The following is a 27,810-nucleotide window of genomic DNA, read 5'->3' on the forward strand; positions in this document are numbered from 1 at the left end:
AACATTCTAACATTCTAACACTCTAACGCTCTAACATTCTAACACTCTAACATTGTAACACTCTAACATTCTAACATTCTAACACTCTAACATTGTAACACTCTAACATTCTAACACTCTAACACTCTAACATTCTAACACTCTAACACTCTAACATTCTAACACTCTAACATTGTAACACTCTAACATTCTAACACTCTAACATTCTAACATTCTAACACTCTAACATTCTAACACTCTAACATTCTAACACTCTAACATTCCAACATTAACACTCTGACATTCTAACACTCTAACATTCTAACACTCTAACATTCTAACACTATAATATTCTAACATTCTAACACTAACATTCTAACACTCTAACATTCTAACATTCTAACGCTCTAATATTCTAACACGCTAACATTCTAACATTCTAACACTAACATTCTAATACTCTAACATTCTAACACTCTAAAACTAACTCTCTAACGTTATAACACTATAACATTCTAACATGCTAACACTATAACATTCTAACATTCTAACATTCTAACACTAACATTCTAACACTAACACTCTAACATTCTAACACTCTAAAACTAACTGTCTAACATTATAACACTATAACATTCTAACGTTCTAACACGCTAACATTCTAACATTCTAACACTAACACTCTAACACTCAAACATTCTAACATTCTAACATGCTAACATTCTAACATTCTAACACTAACATTCTAACACTCTAACATTCTAACATTCTAACACATTAACATTCTAACACTCTAAAACTAACTCGAACATTCTAACAATCTAACACTCTAAAACTAACTCTCTAACATTCTAACACTTTAACATTCTAACACTCTAAAACTAACTCTCTAACATTCTAACACTCTAAAACTAACTCTCTAACATTCTAACACTCTAAAACTAACTCTCTAACATTCTAACACTCTAACATTCTAACACTAACCTTCTAATATGTATTTCTCCTCTCTGTGCCTATCTTCCTTTGTGTCAGAACAGTAACTAGACAATGAAAATGTTTGTGTGTGTACGTGTGTGATGACTCACCAATTATTAGTCATCTCATCAATCATGTCCTGATCAAATAATCACTTTACTTTCACTTTTCCTGAATCTTTGCAGGAGGCTGTTTACCACTTCTAGTAGCTCTTCTCATGTTTATATGTATTTGTTTTGTTTCTGGATAATGAACATAGTGACATGAGGCAGGACAGTTTCCATAGAAACATAAAGACACCATATAAACATCACAGGGTATCTTCCACCATAATTAGGGTATCCTGCCTTTCTTTCTGTCCTCCATTCCTCTCATAAACCTCCTTTCCTTCCCACTCCTTTCTCTCTCAATACCACTTCCTCCCTGTGACTAGTTTACTGTTTATTCTCCTCTTGTCGTGGTTATGTGTGCATTGCACTGCATTATTTTGACATTTTATTCAAGAAAAGATTCTCTCTCTCTCTCTCTCTCTCTCTCTCTCTCTCTCTCTCTCTCTCTCTCTCTCTCTCTCTCTATCTATCTCTGTCTCCCTCTTGCTCTCTCTCTCTCTAGGCTGAAGCGTGTGGGTTTAGAGCGAGACATGACAGAGGGGCTGCTGTGTAAAGAGAGAGAGCTCTGCCAACAGCTCAGGTAAGGAAAGGATAGAACGAGAAAACAAGGGAACAATACAGCTGCCAGGAGGCCTGTGGGCAGGCGGAAGAGAGGGAGGGCGGAGGAAAGAAAGATGAAAAGGGATAGAGGGAAAACAGAAACAAAAGAATAGCCTGCTTTAATCTGATTGGTTGGTGGCTCCCCGACCAATGGCACGACAGGAAGGCTGGGGCAGATGGGAAAAATCTGGATGCCGGGATGCAGGAAGGAAAAAACGGAGGGAGAGAAAACCAGAGGGAGGAGAAGAAAATAGAGGAGAGTTAGCCCATTGCTGAGAGTGCAAAGGACAATAAAACTGTAGAGAAAAGGAAATATGACAGGCGAGGGAAAGATATGAGGAGAGGAGTGTTTCTGCCATAGACTTTTGTTGATGTCTTAAAGTCAGATGTTAGAGTGCAACACTGTTAATAACCAAGGCTGGCCTAGTAAAACACGGTGCGTTAACTAGTGTGTATTAGATAATTCAGTCACACACACAAGCTCAAATTCTTAGCCTCGTAACCGATGACAGATTTGGCTCATATCTGGTCCTCCATTTCTGCCTGTCAGGCTACGATTTGTGTCATGTGACATTATAAAACAGCCTCTCGTGACAAGCACACACACTGACACACGCTGACACACACTGACACACACACATAAACAAACAAGTAAAACACTCTCAGATATCAGAAATGGAGGAGGGAACTCTTCTTCTCTGATCTTCATGTTTTATCACCTAAAGCCACATGCCATTACTTCTGGTCTGTAGAGATCAGTCGGAAGAAAAACAGCCACTCCACTCTCAAAAGCTGTCACTTCAGATTAGATTTACAGTACCAGTTAAAAATGTGGACACACGTACTCATTCAAGGGTTTTTCTTTATTTTTACTATTTTCTACATTGTAGAATAATAGTGAAGACATCAAAACTATGAAATAACACATGTGGAATCATGTAGTAACCAAAAAACTATTAAACAAATCAAAATATATTTTAGATTTTAGATTCTTCAAAGTAGCCACTCTTTGCCTTGATGACAGCTTCGCACACGCTGCGTCTCTGCGTCTCACAAAGAAATGGCGGTTGGAACCAAAAATCTAAAATTTGGACTCATCAGACCAAAGAACAGATTTCCACCAGTCTAATGTCCATTGCTCGTGTTTCTTGGCCCAAGAAGGTCTCTTCTTATTATTGGTGTCCTTTAGTAGTGGTTTCTTTGCAGCAATTCGACCCTGAAGACCTGATTCACACGGTCTCCTCTGAACAGTTGATGTTGAGATGTGTCCGTTACTTGAACTCTGTGAAGCATTTATTTGGGCTGCAATTTCGGAGGCTGGTAACTCTAATGAACTTATCCTCTGCAGCAGAGGTAACTCTGGGTCTTCCTTTCATTTTATTTTTATTTATTTTTATTTCACCTTTATTTAACCAGGTAGGCTAGTTGAGAACAAGTTCTCATTTGCAACTGCGACCTGGCCAAGATAAAGCATAGCAATACACACATACAACAACACAGAGTTACACATGGAATAAACAAAACATAGTCAATAATACAGTAGAACAAAAGAAAACAAAAAGTCTACATACAGTGAATGGAAATGAGGTAAGATAAGGGAGTTAAGGCAATAAATAGGCCATGGTGGCGAAGTAATTACAATATAGCAATTAATCACTGGAGAGGTAGGTGTGCAGAAGATGAATGTGCAAGTAGAGATACTGGGGTGCAAAGGAGCAAGATAAATAAATAAATACAGTATGGGGATGTGGTAGGTAGATAGATGGGCTGTTTACAGATGGGCTATGTACAAGTGCAGTGATCTGTGAGTTGCTCTGACAACTTAAAGCTAGTGAGGGAGATATGAGTCTCCAGCTTCAGTGATTTTTGCAGTTCGTTCCAGTCATTGGCAGCAGAGAACTGGAAGGAAAGACGACCAAAGTAGGAATTGGCTTTGGGGGTGACCTGTGAGATATACCTGCTGGAGCGCGTGCTACGGGTGGGTGGGGCTTTGGTGACAAAACGGATCTCACTGTGATAGACTGCATCCAGTTTGTTGATTAGAGTGTTAGAGGCTATTTTATAGATGACATCACCGAAGTCGAGGATCGGTAGGATGGTCAGTTTTACGAGGGTATGTTTGGCAGCATGAGTGAAGGAAGCTTTGTTGCGATATAGGAAGCCGATTCTAGATTTAATTTTGGATTGGAGATGCTTAATGTGAGTCTGGAAGGAGAGTTTACAGTCTAACCAGACACCTAGGTATTTATAGTTGTCCACGTATTCTAAGTCAGAGCCGTCCAGAGTAGTGATGCTGGACGGGCGAACAGGTGCAGGCAATGATCGGTTGAATAGCATGCATGTGGCGGGCCTTTTGAGAGCCAGTTTCATCATAGTGCTTGATGGTTTTTGCAACTGCACTTGAAGAAACTTTCAAAGTTCTTGAAATTTTCCGGATTGTCTGACCTTCATATCTTAAAGTAATGATGGACTTTCATTTCTCTTTGCTTATTTGAGCTGTTCTTGCCATGATATGGACTTGATCTTTTACCAAATAGGGCTATCGTCTGTATACCAACCCTACCTCTTGTCACAACACAACTGATTGGCTAAAACGCATTAAGAAGGAATGAAATTCCACAAATTAACTTTTAACAAGGCACACCTGTTAATCAAAATGCATTCCAGTTGACTACCTCATGAAGCTGGTTGAGATAATTCAAGTGTGTGCAAAGCTGTCAACAAGGCAAAGGGTGACTACTTTGAAGAATCAAAAATATAACATATATTTTCATTTGTTTAACAGTTTATTTCCATAGTAGTCACCCTTTCCATAGTTGTGATGTCTTCACTATTATTCTACAATGTAGAAAATAGTAAAAATATAGAAAACCCCTGGAATGAGTAGCCCCTGGAATGAGGTGTGTCCAAACTTTTGACTGGTACTGTATATATACAAATACAATATGTGGGATTGGAAATGATGCAGACAATTACATTGATGGAAGCTACACGCTATCTGCAATATTAAAGCTGATTTACCCCCCCCCCCCTCCCCCTCATAATAAAATTATTAAATAGCTTTTTCTAATGGTTTTATGACATACAACACTGTCCAACAACACTAGTAGCACTGGGAAAAGTACAATAGAAGTATGTATAATAACAGTAGTGTTCTTGTTGACACAAGCACACTAATTACCCTATATTGTAGCCCGTTGTAAGAAATTAGATTTGTTCCACTGACTTACATTAGCTTTTGTGAAAACCAAATAAGTTCAACAGATTTGTGGGAAATGTTAGTTCACCAAAGTTGGAGACAAAAATGCTGACTGGAGCCTGCATTTGGGCCTATTTGAATTATTGTTCATTGAGATACATTAAATATACCACCAAAAGTTTAACTTGGGGACCATATTTCCTGACATTTTACGTAGTATAACATGATTCATTACATCTTTTGGGTCGGCTATTTCATGCATTTAAAACAAATATCTGTTTTACTTTTTGCCAAATTTAGTTTTCCAGGTTTTGTTTTTCCCAGTTTCCTAGTTTTCCTAGTTTTTTCAGGTTCACTGTCAAAAAGGGATGTTATAAGTCCACAACTATACTTAAAGGAGTAGTGCATTAAAAAAAAAAGATTTCACAGTTTTAATTTATTTAATATATTCCACACTATGAGGTTGAAATAACACTCAATATTTTTGAAAATTATGAAAAATAAAACAAAGTCTGGAAATTCATCCTGTTCAGGTGGGATGTAGTTTTTGGACAATGACCATTCATCTTTGTTTTGCATATGAATCCTCCTACTTTGAAGGGGTAGGCCCTAGTGTCTAGACAATCCTATCCGCCAATCAGGGCTGTGTATGTAAATGTATTTACATCTGTATCAACACACGATCAGACTGAGCATTTTAATGGCAAAAGGAGACTCATGAAAGTAAATAATAAAAATATATAATTTGAGTTATTTTCATGAAATAAACACACACAGTTTATTTATTAGACATATAGTGATGATTTCAAAATATAAAATAAACTGCATGCAGGCTTTTACCCTGCGACCACTAGAAAGAGACCTCTTGTTTGGCTATTAGCATTTCTACACATGTGTGGGTGTGACTAGGGTGGGCATTCTAGTTTCTTTATTTCTATACATGTGTGGGTGTGACTAGGGTGGGCATTCTAGTTTCTTTATTTCTATACATGTGTGGGTGTGACTAGGGTGGGAATTCTAGTTTCTTTATTTCTATACATGTGTGGGTGTGACTAGGGTGGGCATTCTAGTTTCTTTATTTCTATACATGTGTGGGTGTGACTAGGGTGGGCATTCTAGTTTATTTACTTCTATGCATGTGTGGGTGTGACTAGGGTGGGCATTCTAGTTTCTTTATTTCTATACATGTGTGACTAGGGCGGGCATTCTAGTTTCTTTATTTCTATACATGTGTGGTTGTGACTAGGGTGGGCATTCTAGTTTCTTTATTTCTATACATGTGTGGGTGTGACTAGGGTGGGCATTCTAGTTTCTTTACTTCTATACATGTGTGGGTGTGACTAGGGTGGGCATTCTAGTTTCTTTACTTCTATGTTTTCTGTTTCTATGTTTTGGCTGGGTATGGTTCTCAATCAGGGACAGCTGTCTATCGTTGTCTCTGATTAGGAATCATATTTAGGCAGCCTGTTTTTCCACCTTAGTTGTGGGTAGTTGTCTGTGCTAGTGGCCTTTATAGCCCTAGTTAGCGTCACATTCGTTTTTTGTTGGCGACATTCATAAATAAAAATAAATGTACGCTGCTGGTCTGGTCATTTCCGCACTGACGACGTTCGTGACAATACATGTGATGGCAGAGTTGCAAAAACATATGATCACCTGATTGACAGGCTACAAATCATCATGACGCCAGGCTGGCCTATTTTGGAGTCAACAATTACATTTTTCCCCAATTGTTTACACACTAAAACTGGCCCATAGGCACAATGACCCAAACCTGTAACTCATTTAGTAGAACCAGAAAACACATCTGCAATACTACCTGCACATGTTCTGCTTTACACTCAGGTTGCAATTCTATAACAAACATTTGGCAAAACACAACACACAATTCTCTACCTTTGGCACAACCTTCCCAACTAAAATCTCTTGTGTGCAAATGAAAAGCAACACTGTTCAACAAGCTCAGCTCAATTACCAATTGGCCACTTTCACTCTTCACATGTGCAAACACTAGTTGCGTAAATGTTCACTTTGCAATCAGACCTTTGGTATGGATAAAAAGGCCACAGGCGAGTACTCCTGTGTTTGGAGAACAATGGAAGCAAACTTGGCAGAGAGAGGTAGAGGTGGAGGTGGAGGTACAGTAGAGGTGAAGGTCAAATCAAATGTTATTTGTCACATACACATGATTAGCAGATGTTAATGCGAGTGTAGCGAAATGCTTGTGCTTCTAGTTCCGACAATGCAGTAATAACCAACGAGTAATCTAACCTAACAATTTCACAACAACTACCTTATACACACAAGTGTAAAGGAATGAAGAATATGTACATAAAAATATATGAATGAGTGATGGTACAGAACGGCATAGGCAAGATGCAGTAGATGGTATCGACTACAGTATATACATATGAGAAGAGTAATGTAGGGAATGTAAACATATAAAAGTGGCATTGTTTAAAGTGGCTAGTGATACATGTATTACATCAAGATGGCAAGATGCAGTAGATGGTATAGAGTACAGTATATACATATGAGAAGAGTAATGTAGGGTATGTAAACATATAAAAGTGGCATTGTTTAAAGTGGCTAGTGGTACATGTATTACATCAAGATGGCAAGATGCAGTAGATGGTATAGAGTACAGTATATACATATGAGATGAGTAATGTAGGGAATGTAAACATTATATGAAATGGCATTGTATAAAGTGGCTAGTGATACATTTTTCATCATTTTTTACATTATTAAAGTGGCTGGAGTTGAGTCAGTATGTTGGCAGCAGCCACTCAATGTTAGTGGTGGCTGTTTAACAGTCTGATGACCTTGAGATAGAAGCTGTTTTTCAGTCTCTCAGTCCCTGCTTTGATGCACCTGTACTGACCTCGCCTTCTGGATGATAGCGGGGTGAACATGTAGTGGCTCGGATGGTTGTTGTCCTTGATGATCTTTATGGCTTTCCTGTGGCATCGGGTGGTGTAGATGTCCTGGAGGGCAGGTAGTTTGCCCCCGGTGATGCGTTGTGCAGACCTCACTACCCTCTGGAGAGCCTTACGGTTGTGGGCGGAGCAATTGCCGTTACCAGGCGGTGGTACAGCCCGACAGGATGCTCTCGATTGTGCATCTGTAAAAGTTTGTGAGTGTTTTAGGTGACAAGCCAAATTTCTTCAGCCCCCTGAGGTTGAAGAGGCGCGCTGTCTGTGTGGGTGGACCAATTCAGTTTGTCCGTGATGTGTACGCCAAGGAACTTAAAACTTACTACCCTCTCCACTACTGTCCCGTCGATGTGGATAGGGGGGTGCTCCCTCTGCTGTTTCCTGAAGTCTACGATCATCTCCTTTGTTTTGTTGACGTTGAGTGTGAGGTTATTTTCCTGACACAACCCTCCGAGGGCCCTCACCTCCTACCTGTAGGCCGTCTCGTCGTTGTTGGTAATCAAGCCTACCACCGTGGTGTCGTCTGCAAACTTGATGATTGAGTTGGAGGCGTGCATGGCCACGCAGTCGTGGGTGAACAGGGAGTACAGGAGAGGGCTCAGAACGCACCCTTGTGGGGCCCCAGTGTTGAGGATCAGCGGGGTGGAGATGTTGTTACCTACCCTCACCACCTGGGGGCGGCCCGTCAGGAAGTCCAGTACCCAGTTGCACAGGGCGGGGTCGAGACCCAGGGTCTCGAGCTTGATGATGAGTTTGGAGGGTACTATGGTGTTAAATGCTGAGCTGTAGTCGATGAACAGCATTCTCACATAGGTATTCCTCTTGTCCAGATGGGTTAGGGCAGTGTGCAGTGTGGTTGCGATTGCGCCGTCTGTGGACCTATTGGGGCGGTAAGCAAATTGGAGTGGGTCTCGGGTGTCAGGTAGGGTGGAGGTGATATGGTCCTTGACTAGTCTCTCAAAGCACTTCATGAGGACGGAAGTGAGTGCTACGGGGCGGTAGTCGTTTAGCTCAGTTACCTTAGCTTTCTTGGGAACAGGAACAATGGTGGCCCTCTTGAAGCATGTGGGAACAGCAGACTGGGATAAGGATTGATTGAATATGTCCGTAAACACACCAGCCAGCTGATCTGCGCATGCTCTGAGGACGCTGCTGGGGATGCCGTCTGGGCCTGCAGCCTTGCAAGGGTTAACACGTTTAAATGTTTTACTCAAGTCGGCTGCAGTGAAGGAGAGTCCGCAGGTTTTGGTAGCGGGCCGTGTCAGTGGCACTGTATTGTCCTCAAAGCGAGCAAAGAAGTTGTTTAGTCTGTCTAGGAGCAAGACATCCTGGTCCGCTACGGGGATGGTTTTCTTTTTGTAATCCGGGATTGACTGTAGACCCTGCCACATACCTCTTGTGTCTGAGCCGTTGAATTGCGACTCTACTTTGTCTCTATACTGACGCTTAGCTTGTTTGATTGCCTTGCGGAGGGAATAGCTACACTGTTTGTATTCGGTCATGTTACCGGTCACCTTGCCCCGATTAAAAGCAGTGGTTCGCGCTTTCAGTTTCGCGCGAATGCTGCCATCAATCCACGGTTTTTGGTTTGGGAATGTTTTAATAGTTGCTGTGGGTACGACATCGCCGATGCACTTGCTAATAAACTCGCTCACCGAATCAGCGTATTCGTCAATGTTGTTATTTGACGCAATGCGGAACGTATCCCAGTCCACGTGATCAAAGCAATCTTGAAGCGTGGAATCAGATTGGTCGGAGCAGCGTTGAACAGACCTAAGCACGGGAGCTTCCTGTTTTAGTTTCTGGCTATAGGCTGGGAGCAACAAAATGGAGTCGTGGTTACCTTTTCCGAAAGGAGGGCGGGGGAGGGCCTTATATGCATCGCGGAAGTTAGTATAACAATGATCCAGGGTTCTACCAGCCCTGGTTGCACAATCGATATGCTGATAGAATTTAGGGAGTCTTGTTTACAGATTAGCCTTGTTAAAATCCACAGCTACAATGAATGCAGCCTCAGGATATGTGGTTTTCAGTTTACATAGAGTCAAATAAAGTTTGTTCAGGGCCATCGATGTGTCTGCTTTGGGGGGAATATATGCGGCTGTGATTATAATCGAAGAGAATTCTCTTGGTAGATAATGCGGTCGACATTTGATTGTGAGGAATTCTAAGTCAGGTGAACAGAAGGACTTGAGTTCCTGTATGTTGTTATGATCACACCACGTCTCGTTAATCATAAGGCATACCCCCCCGCCCTTCTTCTTACCAGAAAGATGCTTGTTTTTGTTGGCGCGATGCGTGAAGAAACTAGCTGGCTGTACCGACTCCGATAGCGTGTCTCGAGTGATCCATGTTTCCGTGAAGCAAAGAACGTTAAAGTCTCTTATGTCTCTCTGGAATGCTACCCTTGCTCGGATTTCATCTACCTTGTTGTCAAGAGACTGGACATTGGCGAGTAGTATGCTCGGGAGCGGTGCGCAATGTGCCCGTCTCCGGAGCCTGACCAGAAGACCGCTTCGACTGCCCCTTTTACGGCGTAGTTGTTTTGGTTCGCCGGCTGGGATCCGATCCATTGTCCTGGGTGGCAGGCAAAACAGAGGATCCGCTTCGGGAAAGTCGTATTCCTGGTCGTAATGATAGTGATACTCTTATATCCAATAGTTCCTCCCGACTGTGTGTAATAGAACCTAAAATGGAGGTAGAGTTGGAGGTGGAGGTGGAGGTAGAAGAGGTGGAGGTAGAGGTGGAGGTGGAGGTACAGTAGAGGTAGAGGTGGAGGTACAATAGAGGTAGAAGTGGAGGTGGAGATAAAAGAGGTGGAGGTACAGTAGAGGTAGAGGTGGAGTTGGAGGTAGAGGTACAGAAGAGGTAGAAGTGGAGGTAGAGGTAGAAGAGGTGGAGGTACAGTAGAGGTAGAGGTGGAGTTGGAGGTAGAGGTACAGAAGAGGTAGAAGTGGATGTAGAGGTAGAAGAGGTGGAGGTACAGTAGAGGTAGAGGTGGAGTTGGAGGTGGAGGTGGAGGTAGAAGAGGTGGAGGTGGAGGTAGAAGAAGTGGAGTTAGAGGCGGAGGTTGTGGAGGTAGTGGTAGAGGTAGAGGTGCAGGTAGAGGTAGTGGAGGTAGAGGTAGTGGAGGTACAGTAGAGGTAGAGGTACAGTAGAGGTAGAAGTGGAGGTAGAAGAGGTGGAGGTACAGTAGAGGTGGAGGTACAGTAGAGGTAGAGGTACAGTAGAGGTAGAAGAGGTAGAGGTGGAGGTAGAGGTAGTGGAGGTACAGTAGAGGTAGAAGTGGAGGTGGAGTTGGAGGTAGAAGAGGTGGAGGTAGAGGTGGAGATAGAAGAGGTGGAGTTGGAGGTAGAAGATGTGGAGGTGGAGGTAGAAAAGGTAGAGGTGGAGGTACCGTAGAGGTAGAAGAGGTAGAGCTGGAGGTAGTGGAGGCGGAGGTAGAGGTGGAGGTAGAAGAGGTAGAGGTGGATGTAGAGGTAGTAGAGGTGGAGGTAGAAGAGGTAAAGGTGGAGGTAGAGGTATAGGTGGAGGTTGTGGAGGTAGAGGTAGAAGAGGTAGAGGTAGTGGAGGTAGAGGTACATTAGAGGTAGAAGAGGTAGAGGTGGAGTTAGTGGAGGTACAGTAGAAGTAGAAGAGGTAGAGGTGGAGTTAGTGGAGGTAGAGGTAGTGGAGGTACAGTAGAGATGGAGGTAGAAGAGGAGGAGGTAGAAGTGGAGGTAGAGGTGGAGGTAGAGGTGGAGGTAGAAGAGGTGGAGTTGGAGGTAGAAGAGGTAGAGGTGGAGGTACAGTAGAGGTAGAAGAGGTAGATGTGGAGTTAGTGGAGGTAGAGGTAGTGGAGGTACAGTAGAGATGGATTTAGAAGAGGTGGAGTTGGAGGTAGAAGAGGTAGAGTGGAGGTACAGTAGAGGTAGTGGAGGTGGAGGTAGAAGAGGTGGATGTAGAGGTAGAAGAGGTAGAGGTGGATGTAGAGATAGTAGAGGTGGAGGTAGAAGAAGTATAGGTGGAGGTTGTGGAGGCGGAGGTAGAAGAAGTAGAGGTGGAGGTAGAGGTGGAAGTAGAGGTAGTGGAGGTGGAGGTAGAAGAGGTATAGGTAGAGGTAGAAGAGGTAGAGGTGGATGTAGAGGTAGTAGAGGTGGAGGTAGTAGAGGTATAGGTAGAGGTGGAGGTAGAGGTATAGGTGGAGGTTGTGGAGGCGGAGGCGGAGGTAGAAGAGGTATAGGTGGAGGTTGTGGATGCAGAGGTAGAGGTTGTGGAGGCGGAGGTGGAGGTTGTGGAGGCGGAGGTGGAGGTTGTGGAGGCGGAGGTAGAGGTTGTGGAGGCGGAGGTAGAGGTTGTGGAGGCAGAGGTTGTGGAGGCGGAGGTAGAGGTTGTGGAGGCGGTGGTGGAGGTTGCGGAGGCGGAGGTGGAGGTTGTGGAGGCGGAGGTGGAGGTTGTGGAGGCGGAGGTAGAGGTTGTGGAGGCGGAGGTTGTGGAGGCGGAGGTAGAGGTTGTGGAGGCGGTGGTGGAGGTTGCGGAGGTAGAGGTTGTGGAGGCGGAGGTAGAGGTTGTGGAGGCGGAGGTGGAGGTTGTGGAGGCGGAGGTAGAGGATGTGGAGGCGGAGGTAGAGGTTGTGGAGGCGGAGGTAGAGGTTGTGGAGGCGGAGGTAGAGGTTGTGGAGGCGGAGGTAGGGCCTGGTGATCCTGAGCAGAGAGGGCCAGGTGATCCTGAGCAGAGAGGGCCAGGTGATCCTGAGCAGAGAGGGCCAGGTGATCCTGAGCAGAGAGGGCCAGGTGATCCTGAGCAGAGAGGGCCGGGTGATCCTGAGCAGAGAGGGCCAGGTGATCCTGAGCAGAGAGGGCCAGGTGATCCTGAGCAGAGAGGGCCAGGTGATCCTGAGCAGAGAGGGCCAGGTAATCCAGAGCAGAGAGGGCCAGGTGATCCTGAGCAGAGAGGGCCTGGTGATCCTGAGCAGAGAGGGCCAGGTGACCTGAGCAGAGAGGGCCAGGTGATCCTTAGCAGAGAGGGCCAGGTGATCCTGAGCAGCTAATGTATGCTCTAATTTGGTACAGCAGGAGTTTCCATCGGGCTGCTCAGATCCGCAACTGCTTCAATGACCATCCCAGGTTTACAATTCTCTATCTCCCACCATATTCCCCATTTCTCAAACCCATTGAGGAGTTGTTTTCAGTTTTGGCAGTGGAAGGTGTATGATCACAAACCCCATGAACGTATGGCCCTTCTCCAGGCCATGGAGAAGCCCTGTGGTGATGTTCCATTCCTGTCAGGGGTGGTTGCGTCATGCCAGCAGATATTTTCCCCTGCTGTCTGGCCAAGGAGAATATCGCCTGTGATGTTGATGAAAATCTGTGGCCGGACCAAAACAACAGATGTGACTTTGTTTTCGCAATGAAGTATTTGTTTCTTGACTTATCTATTCCGTGCAATTGATCTAACGTACAGTACAGTAGTACAAATAGCCCTATTTCCCTTCCTTTGCATACGTAAATATATTTACTGTATGTATGCATTTTTACTGTACGTGTGTTTACAGTACGCTGTTTAACATGTATTGAGTCATGTTGAAATATAAAACGTACATTTTTGCATTTGTGTTCCTTTCTTGTTTGAATACACAAACAGTATACAGTATAACAACAACATCATAGTCTTTACACTGTAATAGGTTCTGATAGTAGTGTTTTTGGAATATGTCACATTAGTGTGATCTCTGTTGTCACTAAGTTAGATTCATTTAATGTGTGTCTCATTAGTATCCAGAGTTTCATCTTGAGCAGGGAGTACATGCTTTTGATTGCTGTGTTCCATTTTGCAAGACGTCTCTGTGGTTTGGGGAAATTGGCTGACTGTTTTGTGTTTAGAGTTTTGAGTACATGAGATGGTTTCAGCAAACGTGGGTTAACAATTAGTAAAAAGTGTAATTGGGAAGGTTTTTGAGGAACGTCTTAGAAATGACTCTTTCCGCATGCTAACCGACTACCCGACGCACACGGGTCACACCAACAGGCGTCTTCCTCAGAAAGCTGAGGGAAATATACATCACAGATTCATTCTTTTGAGAAACGAGCTCAATTTAACTACCACTTTGGTTCGTCTGTGAGCTTCTCCACAGGACAACCAGTTGTTTGAGCTGCGTGCTCTTGCTGACCAACAGACAGTATTCTGCTGAAACGAGACAATGAGCGAGAGGCACACATGTTGATAGCTACTTTTGCTCCGATTGCTTCCTACTTCTCCCTACTTCCTCCATACTTCCTCCCTACTTCCTCACTTCTCCCCTATGTCCTCTATACTTCCTCCCTACGTCCTCCCTACTTCCCCCTACATCTGCCCTACCCCCCCACGTCCTCCCTACTTCCCCCTACGCCCTCCCTACTTCCCCCTACATCCTCCCTACCTCCTCCCCACTTCCTTCCTACTTCCTCCCCACTTCCTTCCTACTTCCTCCTCTCCATCAGGCCCAGATGTCGTTTTCTCACCTCTGCTAAGGATTTAAGAGATTTTCCCTATGTAAAAAGCCACAATCTTAAACTAACAAGGGTTATGCTTTTAGCCTGTTTTTCTAACAATGGGTACGGCGAACCACCGCGCGTCCCATTCGAGCACTGTGTATATCAGGGAGGATGTGCTTGTCAGTGTGTTTCTGAATGAGTTCAGTGCGCTCTAACCCAGAGTTCTGTCAAAACCCTTCTTGGAATAACAGAATGTTCTATTCTGCGTTCTAGTTTTCCACGTCATCGCTCCGCATTACTGAGCGTGTGTGTAAATGACTGAGTGTGTGTGTAAATGACTGAGCGTGTGTGTAAATGACTGAGCGTGTGTGTGTGTGACTGATCATGTGTGTAAATGACTGTGTGTGTGTGTGTGTGTGTTTGTGTGACTGAGTGTGTGTGCGTGTAAATGACTGAGCGTGTGTGACTGAGTGTGTGTGACTGAGTGTGTGTGACTGAGCGTGTGTGACTGAGCGTGTGTGACTGAGTGTGTGTGACTGAGCGTGTGTGACTGAGCGTGTGTGAATGTACAGTTCGTTTTTCATGTCACCTAAAGTGCTTCTCTCTTTTGCAGACGACTGATCTGCAGTTTTCTTTGAGAGAGAGACAGAAAGAGAGAGAGAGAGAGAGAGAGAGAGAGAGAGAGAGAGAGAGAGAGAGAGAGAGAGAGAGAGAGAGAGAGAGAGAGAGAGAGAGAGCAGAGAGAGAGAGAGAGAGAGAGAGAGAGAGAGAGAGAGAGAGAGAGAGAGACAGAGAGAGAGAGAGAGAGAGAGAGAGAGAGAGAGAGAGAGAGAGAGAGAGAGAGAGAGAGAGAGAGAGAGAGAGAGTGTGTGTATCCATCCACCAGTGAATGTCATTGTCTGATATTAGAATCCAATCTGACTGTAAAAACAAGGCCTAGGCAAGTGATGTTATAAAAGCTAAAGTGTGTAATTGTAAAGGTGTGTGTGTTACAGAGAGAGGTATGTAGGACAGCAGCAGAGCCCTGACTGTGTGTGTGTTACAGAGAGAGGTATGTAGGACAGCAGCAAAGTCCTGACGGTGTGTGTGTTACAGAGAGAGGTATGTAGGACAGCAGCAGAGTCCTGACGGTGTGTGTGTTACAGAGAGAGGTATGTAGGACAGCAGCAGAGTCCTGACGGTGTGTGTGTTACAGAGAGAGGTATGTAGGACAGCAGCAGAGCCCTGATGGTGTGTGTGTTACAGAGAGAGGTATGTAGGACAGCAGCAGAGCCCTGACTTTGTGTGTGTTACAGAGAGAGGTATGTAGGACAGCAGCAGAGTCCTGACTGTGTGTGTGTTACAGAGAGAGGTATGTAGGACAGCAGCAGAGTCCTGACGGTGTGTGTGTTACAGAGAGAGGTATGTAGGACAGCAGCAGAGTCCTGACGGTGTGTGTGTTACAGAGAGAGGTATGTAGGACAGCAGCAGAGCCCTGACGGTGTGTGTGTTACAGAGAGAGGTATGTAGGACAGCAACAGAGCCCTGACTGTGTGTGTGTGTGTTACAGACAGAGGTGCGTAAGACAGCAGCAGGCCCTGACTGCCACCTTGTCTCTGCTTCGATGCTCTCGTGAGGAGCTAAGAGATGTACAGGGTTTCCTTAGCCAACTGACAGGGGCCTGGGAGGACTGCAGTTCACAGCTACTGGAGAGGAGCAGGGAGTCATACTCAGGTAAGAGCTGCGCACACACACACACACACACACACACACACACACACACACACACACACACACACACACACACACACACACACACACACACACACACACACACACACACACACACACACACAAATCAAACTTTATTTGTCACATGCACCGAATACAAGTGTAGACCTTACCTTGAAATGCTTACTTACAAGCCCTTAACCAACAGTGCAGTTCAAGAAGAGTTAAGAACATATTTACTAAATAATCTAAAGTAAAAAATTATAAAAAGTAACACAATAACATAACAATAACGATGCTATATACAGGGGGTACCGGTACCGAGTCAGTGTGCGGGGGTACAGGTTAGTTGAGGTAATTTGGGGGTGGTGGGGGTGAAGTGACTATGCATAGATAATAAATAGCGAGTAGCAGCAGTGTACAAAACAAATGGGGGGGGTCAATGTAAATAGTCCGGTGGCCATTTGATGGCTTGGGGGTAGAAGCTGTTAAGGAGGCTTTTGGTCCACACATAAAAGCAAAACAGGCAGAAATTGAAGTTGTTATTGTTGCAGAGAGAGTCATTATTATTATTTTTTATTTTATTTATTTCACCTTTATTTAACCAGGTAGGCTAGTGGGAGAACAAGTTCTCATTTGCAACTGCGACCTGGCCAAGATAAAGCATAGCAGTGTGAACAGACAACAACACAGAGTTACACATGGAGTAAACAATAAACAAGTCAATAACATGGTAGAAAAAAAGAGAATCTATATACAATGTGTGCAAAAGGCATGAGGAGGTAGGCAATAAATCGAATAATTACAATTTAGCAGATTAACACTGGAGTGATAAATCATCAGATGATCATGTGCGAGTAGAGATACTGGTGTGCAAAAGAGCAGAAAAGTAAATAAATAAAAGCAGTATGGGGGGTGAGGTAGGTATATTGGGTGGGCTGTTTACAGATGGACTATGTACAGCTGCAGCGATCGGTTAGCTGCTCGGATAGCAGATGTTTAAAGTTGTTGAGGGAGATAAAAGTCTCCAACTTCAGAGATTTTAGCAATTCGTTCCAGTCGCAGGCAGCAGAGAACTGGAAGGAAAGGCATCCAAATGAGGTTTTGGCTTTAGGGATGATCAGTGGAGCGCGTGCTACCGGTGGGTGTAGCCATCGTGACCAGTGAACTGAGATAAGGCAGCACTTTACCTAGCATAGCCTTGTAGATGACCTGGAGCCAGCCGACTAGAGCATACAGGTCGCAGTGGTGGGTCGTATAAGGTGCTTTAGTAACAAAACGGATGGCACTGTGATAAACTGCATCCAGTTTGCTGAGTAGAGTATTGGAAGCTATTTTGTAGATGACATCGCCGAAGTCAAGGATCGGTAGGATAGTCAGTTTTACTAGGGTAAGTTTGGCGGCGTGAGTGAAGGAGGCTTTGTTGCGAAACAGAAAGCCGACTCTAGATTTGATTTTGGATTGGAGATGTTTGATATGAGTCTGGAAGGAGAGTTTGCAGTCTAGCCAGACACCTAGGTACTTATAGATGTCCACATATTCTAGGTCGGAACCGTCCAGGGTGGTGATGCTAGTCGGGCGTGCGGGTGCAGGTAGCGAACGGTTGAAAAGCATGCATTTGGTTTTACTAGCGTTTAAGAGCAGTTGGAGGCCACGGAAGGAGTGTTGTATGGCATTGAAGCTCGTTTGGAGTTTAGATAGCACAGTGTCCAAGGAAGGGCCAGAAGTATACAGAATGGTGTCGTCTGCGTAGAGGTGGATCAGGGAATCGCCCCGCAGCAAGAGCGACATCATTGATACATACAGAGAAAAGAGTCGGCCCGGAGGTCACGTGATGCCGCGGAGCTGAGCAGACGTTGACAAACCGGGCTCTTCAAAGTTATTCTATTATTACCTAAATAACAACGTTGAAACAATATTCTAACATCGGCTGATAAATTGTCAAGTACTTACCTTCCCAAATAGCCATGGACCGCCGAAAGAGAGGCAAGAAGGATGACCAAAACGTCGTTGACTCCCAAGATAACGATAACGCTAGCAAGATTAGCATTAGCCCTCATAACTCAAACGACAGTTCCAGACTGTTGCTCTCGGCCTCTTGCGAGCCTGTCGACATATTGGCTACTCTCCTCCGGGAAATTCAGGATGGTAACAAAGGTCTTTCTATGAAAATCGATAAGAGAACGGCCGAACTCCATTCTTCCATTGACGACCTGAAATCCTCCATGAATAATCTCCTTTTGAGAACGACTGAGGCAGAGTTGCGCATTAGCACAGTTGAAGACACCATCGCTCGACATGACCAGGTCTTGATACAACTGCAAAAGGACAATGCCTACCTCAAAAACAAGGTAGATCAGATGGAGAACCAGAGCAGACGTAGTAATATCCGTGTGGTGGGATTGAAAGAGGACAGCGAGGGCCGTGACCCGGTCCGTTTCTTCACTCAATGGATCCCGGATGTCCTAGGCACAATCAACTTCACCAAGCCACTGGAAATCGAACGCGCCCACAGAACATCAGCGCCGAAACCCCGGCCAGATGAGCCCCCACGGGCCGTCCTGGTCAGGTTCCTCCGTTTCCAAGACAGAGAGAAGGTACTGCAACTCGCAAGAGCCAAAGGGGACATAACCATTGATGGCAAGAGGGTCAGCCTTTTCCCGGATATGAGCGCGGATCTCGCAAGACGTCGCAAGCAGTTCAGACCTGCCGCCAAGGCACTGAAGGAGAAGAACATCATCGGCTACCTCATCCACCCTGCGCGGATGAAAGTTCAGTACAACGGTCGAAGCCATCTCTTCAACACGCCGGGAGAAGTGTACACTTTTCTCAAAGAACTGAGCAACGTCTGAGCCAGAACGGTCTCTTTGGGGGATAAGATGCAGTTTGTTTGTTTTCTCTTTTCCGGACTGAACCGCTGATATCCTCCTGGTCGCTATAATTGGTTTGTACATTTTCAACTAACCGTATCTTTCCGGGGTGAGTTCTATTACATTTACAGGAGAGTATATTTTGGTTTAGTACATATCACTGGGCGAAGCAAATAAGTGGGTTTTGGCCCACTGCTTTCCCCCTCATTTATGTTAATCTTTCGAAAAGAGACTCAAGCAGCCCTTACCGTGGGCAGTAAATATTCAGCCATAAATGTCTATTCACAACGTTTGTTTTCAATTTAGAGAGCTCGCAGGTTTTAGTTTACGCCAAGGTTTAGCTAGTAAGAGCAAGATGGAAAGCGAGCAGCAACGTATCTCTACAAGTGTATTCATGTTTGATTGTTGGGATTGTGGTTTTAGCCTAACAATCGGGGTGGGTGGGATTCTTTATTTTTTTCCCCTTTTTTCTATGTTTATTGTTTCCTTCCTAAAGAGACACATAGGTCACTTCTGTGTTCAAACCAATGTTGAAACATTTCCTAACTATCTACATATGATAGATTTCCATTCAGTTACATATTTGAAACCCTACTATGCTTAATCCACTAAAATATGTCACATTCAACGTAAAAGGTCTTAACAGCCCGATTAAAAGGAAGAGAGTCTATACATACCTTAAGAAATTAAAGGCTGACATTGTGTTTTTACAAGAAACACATCTTACAGCCAGTGAACACAAGAAATTGAAGAGGGAATGGGTAGGACAAGTTTTTGCGTCCTCTTTTAACTCCAAAGCAAGAGGAACTGCAATTTTGATAAGTAGACACATCCCCTTCTGCGTTAGCAACACCATCTCTGATCCCTCTGGCAGGTTTGTTTTGGTGCAGGGGCATATGTTTTCAGAGTCTTGGACCCTATTGAATATTTATGCTCCTAACTTCGATGACCATATGTTTATTCAGAATGTCTTTCTTCAGGTCGCTCAAGCACCACCAGGATGGTTACTGGTTGGAGGAGATTTTAATTTTTGTTTAGATACAGTTCTTGATAGGTCCTCTGATAAACCCTCACTTCTTACCAAAGCAAGCAAGCTCACCATGTCATTCATGAAAGATCTCAATTTACTAGACATCTGGAGACAGTTGCACCCACAGGATAGGGACTACTCTTTTTATTCACACCCACACAAGACACACACACGCATAGATAAATTTTTACTGTCGACACAACTAGTTCATAGAGTGTTAGATGTCGAGTATCTCCCCAGATTGCTTAGTGACCATTCTCCCCTGGTATTATCAATCTCCATTCTTACCAAGGTAAATGGAGCATATAGATGGAGACTAAATTCTACACTCCTAAAGCAACCTGAATTTTGTGCATTCATCAAAGAGCAGATCAATATTTTCACTTTGACAAACAAACCCTCTGCTCCTGACAGTTTCATTCTTTGGGACACATTGAAGGCCTATCTCAGGGGACAGATCATTTCCTATACTAAAGGGCTGAAGAGAAAACACTGTGCGGAAATGAGTGCCCTTGAATCTGAAATCTCAGAGCTAGAGAAAACCTACCAAAGAGGCCCAACTAAAGATCTATACAGGCTTTTGGTAAATAAAAAACTGAAATATAATATTCTGAACACATATCAAGCTGAGAGGGCCATCACTAAATCAAAACAGCGTTATTACGAGCTTGGAGAGAAAGCACACAAAGTATTGGCATGGCAACTGAAAGCAGAGGAAAGTAAGAGGACAATTAATGCTATAGAAACTCTCACTAATGAGATATCTTTCGACCCTACTGAAATGAATAATACTTTTAAGAAATACTATGAAGACCTCTACACTTCCCAATCAAGCGATGATCTATCAGAGATCGACTCCTTTCTCTCCTCTCTCAACCTCCCATGCCTGTCAGGGGAAGACAGCGAGCGCCTGAGTGAACACTTCTCAGTTCCTGAACTGTTGGAGGCCATTAAATCCTTACCTTCTAATAAATCTCCTGGGGAGGATGGCTTCCCTCCAGAGTTCTATAAAGAATTTAGGGAGCTGTTGGTCCCCTACCTTATGGAGGTACTTAAAAAAGCCAGGGAAGACAACTGCTTCCCAGAGTCTTTCTCTCAAGCAGTGATTACTGTAATCCACAAGAAAGGGAAAAATCCACTGAAGTGCGCCTCATATAGACCAATCTCTCTCCTTAACACAGATTGTAAACTGGTCACCAGGATGCTATCTAAGAGACTGGAGTTATGTCTTCCCCTGTTGGTCAACCCAGACCAGACTGGCTTCATAATTAATAGATTGTCCTCCAACAATCTCAGAAGGTTCTTTGATATAATTCACCTTGCTAACAAAAACAAAATACCTAGTGTCGCAGTCTCCCTCGACGCTGAAAAGGCCTTTGATAGGGTTGAATGGCCATACCTCTTTCGCGTCTTGGAAAAGTTTGGTTTAGGTACCGGGTTTGTAAATTTGATAAAATCACTCTACAAATCTCCTAAAGCTAGGATTGCTACCAACGGGATTACTTCCTCCTCTTTCCCTCTCTATAAGGGGAACAGACAAGGTTGCCCAATTAGCCCCCACCTCTTTGCTCTCGCCATCGAACCGTTGGCTGAGGCTATTAGAACGTGCCCTGACATACATGGCTTTGAGGTGGGCCCCCCTACCCATAAATTATCACTCTTTGCGGACGACCTTATCTTATTTCTAACAAACCCAGAACACTCCCTCTCTCACTTGCAGATCCTACTACAGTGTTATAGTTCTTTCTCTGGATATAAGGTCAATTTAGATAAAAGCGAAATCTTACCGTTGTCTGTCTTTGACCATCATACCATCAAGCACAAGTTTCCTTTTAGATGGTCGCCTATGGGCTTCACATATTTGGGCATAATGGTGGATGGTAACCTGAACAACCTCTATGAACTCAATCTGGCCAATTTGTTGCAAAAGGTGGAGGGTGACCTTTGTAAATGGATGGACTTACCTCTCACTCTACTGGGTAGAATCAATGTAATTAAAATGAATGTCCTGCCCAGATTTCTATATATGTTTCAATCTCTCCCTATCCCTGTTCCCGCAGCATTCTTTTCCTCTCTCGACAAGCTGACCAGACGGTTTATCTGGCACGGCAAAACCCCTAGGGTTGGCCTGGATAAACTGACCCTTGATTACAGTCAAGGGGGCTTAAACCTCCCCAACTTTAGAATGTACTACTGGGCAGCACAGTCTAGGTTTCTGGCTCAGAGGTTTGACAAGGGTCCCTCTCCCTCATGGTTGAACATTGAAAAGCTTGAGGTAAATGATGACACTGGGGCAGAATTGTTTTACAAATGGGACAGAAAATCTATAAAAACCATCACAGACAACCCTTTAATCATACATTCTGTCCTGGCATGGGGCAAACTACATGAGCTGTTCGGACGAGGGGGATTCCTTTCCCCTAAAACCCCTTTATGGAACAATAGATTGATTCCTATGTTTTTCCAGAATAGTAACTTTAGACCATGGTCTGATAGGGGGGGGATCACACTTCTGGAGCATTGTTACGAGGAGGGAGTTCTTATGTCTTTTGATCAGCTGAAACAGAAATACCACTTGCCTAATAGGGACTTCTTTAGCTACCTACAACTACGAAACTTTATTAGGGTGTCTCTCAAGGGACAATGGAACCTTCCTAAGATGTCACCTATTGAACAACTCTGCCACGCAGACCAACCACTGTTCAAGACCATTTCCCGTGTTTACGATGCTCTTATGTCAGGACTAACACTGCCTGGGCTAGATAAACCCCGACTTAGATGGGAAAAAGATCTGGGTATTGATCTCGATGAGGGTCTATGGAGTGACCTATGCAGGGATGGTGTTACATCCACATTGAACTCCAGATACAGACTGATTCAGTTTAATTTCCTCCATCAGCTTTATATCACCCCATCTAGACTGCACAAGTTCAACCCTGATATCTCCTCCCTATGTTTTAGATGTGGCTCAGATGAAGGAACATTCCTCCATTCCACTTGGCAGTGTTCAAAACTACACAGTTTCTGGCAGGGGGTATGCGATACCATATCCTCAATTCATGGGGTTGCATTCCCTCTAGACCCGGAGGTCTGTCTACTGGGCAACTTTACTAACACCAATCTTAGGCAAAGCCATACTATAAAGCTAACAGAAATATTGTTAGCGATTGCCAAGAAATGTATCGCCTTGAAATGGAAATTGGATTCCCCCCTGCCAGTTGCAATGTGGCTATCAGAAGTTAATAGTTGTATCCCACTGGAGAAAATTACTTACCGCTTGAGGAATAAGTTAAATACATTTTACAGAATTTGGCAACCTTTTATTGACTATATGGAGAATCTCCCCCTACATCACATTGAATGAACCTCTAGATTATCCTTATATAATGTTTCACACGTAACGTATAATATGTAGCCTACGGCAGGTGACCTTATGATCCAATGCCTCATTATTATTTTTATTTCTTATTGTATGTCTGTATAAATAATTATAATTTGTTTTATTTTTTCTTTCTTTGTTACGCTCATCTGTTATTGTCACTTTGTCCTATTGTTGTCTGATATCTTGTCATGTTTGTCTTGAATGTTGTTAATTGGAAAATGCAAAAATAAAATACTTAAAAAAAAAAGAAAAGAGTCGGCCCGAGAATTGAACCCTGTGTCACCCCCATAGAGACTGCCAGAGGACCGGACAACATGCCCTCCGATTTGACACACTGAACTCTGTCTGCAAAGTAGTTGGTGAACCAGGTAAGGCAGTCATTAGAAAAACCGAGGCTACTGAGTCTGCCGATAAGAATATGGTGATTGACAGAGTCGAAAGCCTTGGCCAGGTCGATGAAGACGGCTGCACAGTACTGTCTTTTATCGATGGCGGTTATGATATCGTTTTGTACCTTGAGCGTGGCTGAGGTGCACCCGTGACCGGCTCGGAAACCGGATTGCACAGCGGAGAAGGTACGGTGGGATTCGAGATGGTCAGTGATCTGTTTGATGACTTGGCTTTCGAAGACCTTAGATAGGCAGGGCAGGATGGATATAGGTCTGTAACAGTTTGGGTCCAGGGTGTCTCCCCCTTTGAAGAGGGGGATGACCGCGGCAGCTTTCCAATCCTTGCGGATCTCAGATGATACGAAGGAGAGGTTGAACAGGCTGGTAATAGGGGGTGCGACAATGGCGGCGGACAGTTTCAGAAATAGGGGGTCCAGATTGTCAAGCCCAGCTGATTTGTATGGGTCCAGGTTTTCCAGCTCTTTCAGAACATCTGCTATCTGGATTTGGGTAAAGGAGAAGCTGGGGAGGCTTGGGCGAGTAGCAGCGGGGGGGGGGGGGCGGGGCTGTTGGCCAAGGTTGGAGTCGCCAGGAGGAAGGCATGGCCAGCCGTTGAGAAATGCTTGTTGAAGTTTTCGATTATCACGGATTTATCGTGGTGACCGTGTTACCTAGCCTCAGTGCAGTGGGCAGCTGGGAAGAGGTGCTCTTGTTCTCCATGGACTTTACAGTATCCCAGAACTTTTTGGAGTTAGAGCTACAGGATGCAAATTTCTGCTTGAAAAAGCTGGCCTTTGCTTTCCTGACTGACTGCGTGTATTGGTTCCTGACTTCCCTGAACAGTTGCATATCGCGGGGGCTCTTCGATGCTATTGCAGTTTGCCACAGGATGTTTTTGTGCTGGTCGAGGGCAGTCAGGTCTGGAGTGAACCAAGGGCTATATCTGTTCTTAGTTCTGCATTTTTTGAACGGAGCATGCTTGTCTAATATGGTGAGGAAGTAACTTTTAAAGAATGACCAGGCATCCTCAACTGACGGGATGAGGTCAATATCCTTCCAGGGTACCCGGGCCAGGTCGATTAGAAAGGCCTGCTCGCAGAAGTGTTTTAGGGAGCGTTTGACAGTGATGAGGGGTGGTCGTTTGACCGCGGACCCGTAGCGGATACAGGCAATGAGGCAGTGATCGCTGAGATCTTGATTGAAGACAGCAGAGGTGTATTTGGAGGGCAAGTTGGTCAGGATAATGTCTATTAGGGTGCCCATGTTTACGTATTTAGGGTTGTACCTGGTGGGTTCCTTGATGATTTGTGTGAGATTGAGGGCATCTAGCTTAGATTGTAGGACTGCCGGGGTGTTAAGCATATCCCAGTTTAGGTCACCTAACAGAACAAACTCTGAAGCTAGATGGGGAGCGATCAATTCACAGATGGTGTCCAGGGCACAGCTGGGAGCTGAGGGGGGTCGGTAGCAGGCGGCAACAGTGAGAGACTTATTTCTGGAGAGATTCATTTTTAAAATTAGAAGTTCAAACTGTTTGGGCATAGACCTGGAAAGTATGACAGAACTTTGCAGGCTCTCTCTGCAGTAGATTGCAACTCCTCCCCTTTTGGCAGTTCTATCTTGACGGAAAGTGTTATAGTTGGGTATGGAAATCTCAGAATTTTTGGTGGCCTTCCTAAGCCAGGATTCAGACACGGCAAGGACATCAGGGTTGGCAGAGTGTGCTAAAGCGGTGAGTAAGACAAACTTAGGGAGGAGGCTTCTGATGTTGACATGCATGAGGCCAAGGTTTTTTCGATCACAGAAGTCAACAAATGAGGGTGCCTGGGGACATGCAGGGCCTGGGTTTACCTCCACATCACCCGAGGAACAGAGGAGTAGTAGGATGAGGGTGCGGCTAAAGGCTATCAAAACTGGTCGCCTAGAGCTTTGGGGACAAGGAATAAAAGGAGCAGATTTATGGGCGTGGTAGAATAGATTCTGGGCATAATGTGCAGACAGGGGTATGGTGGGGCACGGGTACAGCGGAGGCAAGCCCAGGCACTGGTTGTATCTCTGGACATGCTGGTCTCAATGGGTGAGGTCACCGCATGTGTGGGAGGTGGGACAAAGGAGGTATCAGAGGTACGGAGAGTGGAACTACGGGGTCCATTGCAAACCAAAACAATGATAACTAGCCTGAACAACAGTATACAAGGCATATTGATATTTGAGAGAGACATACAGTAAGGGTAATGGTTAGAATATCTACAGAAAACAGTCTGGCCTCATCATTCTGTAGGAATGGACCAGTGCCCAGGTCTGGGACGGGCCTAGAGACAGAGAGATTGTCATGTTATACCCAGGTCTGGGCCGGGCCTAGAGACAGAGACAGTCATGTTATATCCAGGTCTGGGCCGGGCCTAGAGACAGAGAGACAGTCATGTTATATCCAGGTCTGGGCCGGGCCTAGAGACAGAGAGACAGTCATGTTATATCCAGGTCTGGGCCGGGCCTAGAGACAGAGAGACAGTCATGTTATATCCAGGTCTGGGCCGGGCCTAGAGACAGAGAGACAGTCATGTTATATCCAGGTCTGGGCCGGGCCTAGAGACAGAGAGACAGTCATGTTATATCCAGGTCTGGGCCGGGCCTAGAGACAGAGAGACAGTCATGTTATATCCAGGTCTGAGCCGGGCCTAGAGACAGAGAGACAGTCATGTTATATCCAGGTCTGGGCCGGGCCTAGAGACAGAGAGACAGTCATGTTATATCCAGGTCTGGGCCGGGCCTAGAGACAGAGAGATTGTCATGTTATACCCAGGTCTGGGCCGGGCCTAGAGACAGAGACAGTCATGTTATATCCAGGTCTGGGCCGGGCCTAGAGACAGAGAGACAGTCATGTTATATCCAGGTCTGGGCCGGGCCTAGAGACAGAGAGACAGTCATGTTATATCCAGGTCTGGGCCGGGCCTAGAGACAGAGAGACAGTCATGTTATATCCAGGTCTGGGCCGGGCCTAGAGACAGAGAGACAGTCATGTTATATCCAGGTCTGGGCCGGGCCTAGAGACAGAGAGACAGTCATGTTATATCCAGGTCTGGGCCGGGCCTAGAGACAGAGAGACAGTCATGTTATATCCAGGTCTGAGCCGGGCCTAGAGACAGAGAGACAGTCATGTTATATCCAGGTCTGGGCCGGGCCTAGAGACAGAGAGACAGTCATGTTATATCCAGGTCTGGGCCGGGCCTAGAGACAGAGAGACAGTCATGTTATACTCAGGTGGGAGTAAGGGGGGTGACGTTATAAATACTCTGTGAAAAGAAAGTGGAAGACACTGAGGGTAGCATGTACTCATCATTCTCACTCAGTGTTAAGCTCTGAGGGTAGCATGTACTCATCATTCTCACTCAGTGTTAAGCTCTGAGGGTAGAATGTACTCATCATTCTCACTCAGCGTTAAGCTCTGAGGGTAGCTTGTACTCATCATTCTCACTCAGTGTTAAGCTCTGAGGGTAGCATGTACTCATCATTCTCACTCAGTGTTAAGCTCTGAGGGTAGCATGTACTCATCATTCTCACTCAGTGTTAAGCTCTGAGGGTAGAATGTACTCATCATTCTCACTCAGCGTTAAGCTCTGAGGGTAGCATGTACTCATCATTCTCACTCAGTGTTAAGCTCTGAGGGTAGCATGTACTCATCATTCTCACTCAGTGTTAAGCTCTGAGGGTAGCATGTACTCATCATTCTCACTCAGTGTTAAGCTCTGAGGGTAGAATGTACTCATCATTCTCACTCAGCGTTAAGCTCTGAGGGTAGCATGTACTCATCATTCTCACTCAGTGTTAAGCTCTGAGGGTAGCATGTACTCATCATTCTCACTCAGTGTTAAGCTCTGAGGGTAGCATGTACTCATCATTCTCACTCAGTGTTAAGCGCTGAGGGTAGCATGTACTCATCACTCTCACTCAGTGTTAAGCTCTGAGGGTAGAATGTACTCATCATTCTCACTCAGTGTTAAGCTCTGAGGGTAGCATGTACTCATCATTCTCACTCAGTGTTAAGCTCTGAGGGTAGCATGTACTCATCATTCTCACTCAGTGTTAAGCTCTGAGGGTAGCATGTACTCATCACTCTCACTCAGTGTTAAGCTCTGAGGGTAGAATGTACTCATCATTCTCACTCAGTGTTAAGCTCT

The 27,810-nt window shown here is 44.8% G+C and overlaps 1 protein-coding gene across 1 annotated transcript in view; it reads left to right on the forward strand.

Moving 5' to 3' along the window:
- The window catches only part of LOC129822442 (trichohyalin-like), a 216,881-nt gene that overhangs the window by 69,403 nt on the left and 119,668 nt on the right, over window positions 1–27,810 (forward strand). Inside the window, exons 4-5 of the mRNA XM_055880726.1 lie at window positions 1,567–1,644; window positions 15,801–15,964. Of these exons, the coding sequence (XP_055736701.1) occupies window positions 1,567–1,644; window positions 15,801–15,964 (242 nt within the window). The remainder of the gene's footprint in view (window positions 1–1,566; window positions 1,645–15,800; window positions 15,965–27,810) is intronic.

Source organism: Salvelinus fontinalis, chromosome 24 (assembly GCF_029448725.1).
Source record: "Salvelinus fontinalis isolate EN_2023a chromosome 24, ASM2944872v1, whole genome shotgun sequence".
NCBI classification, from domain to species: Eukaryota; Metazoa; Chordata; class Actinopteri; order Salmoniformes; family Salmonidae; genus Salvelinus; species Salvelinus fontinalis.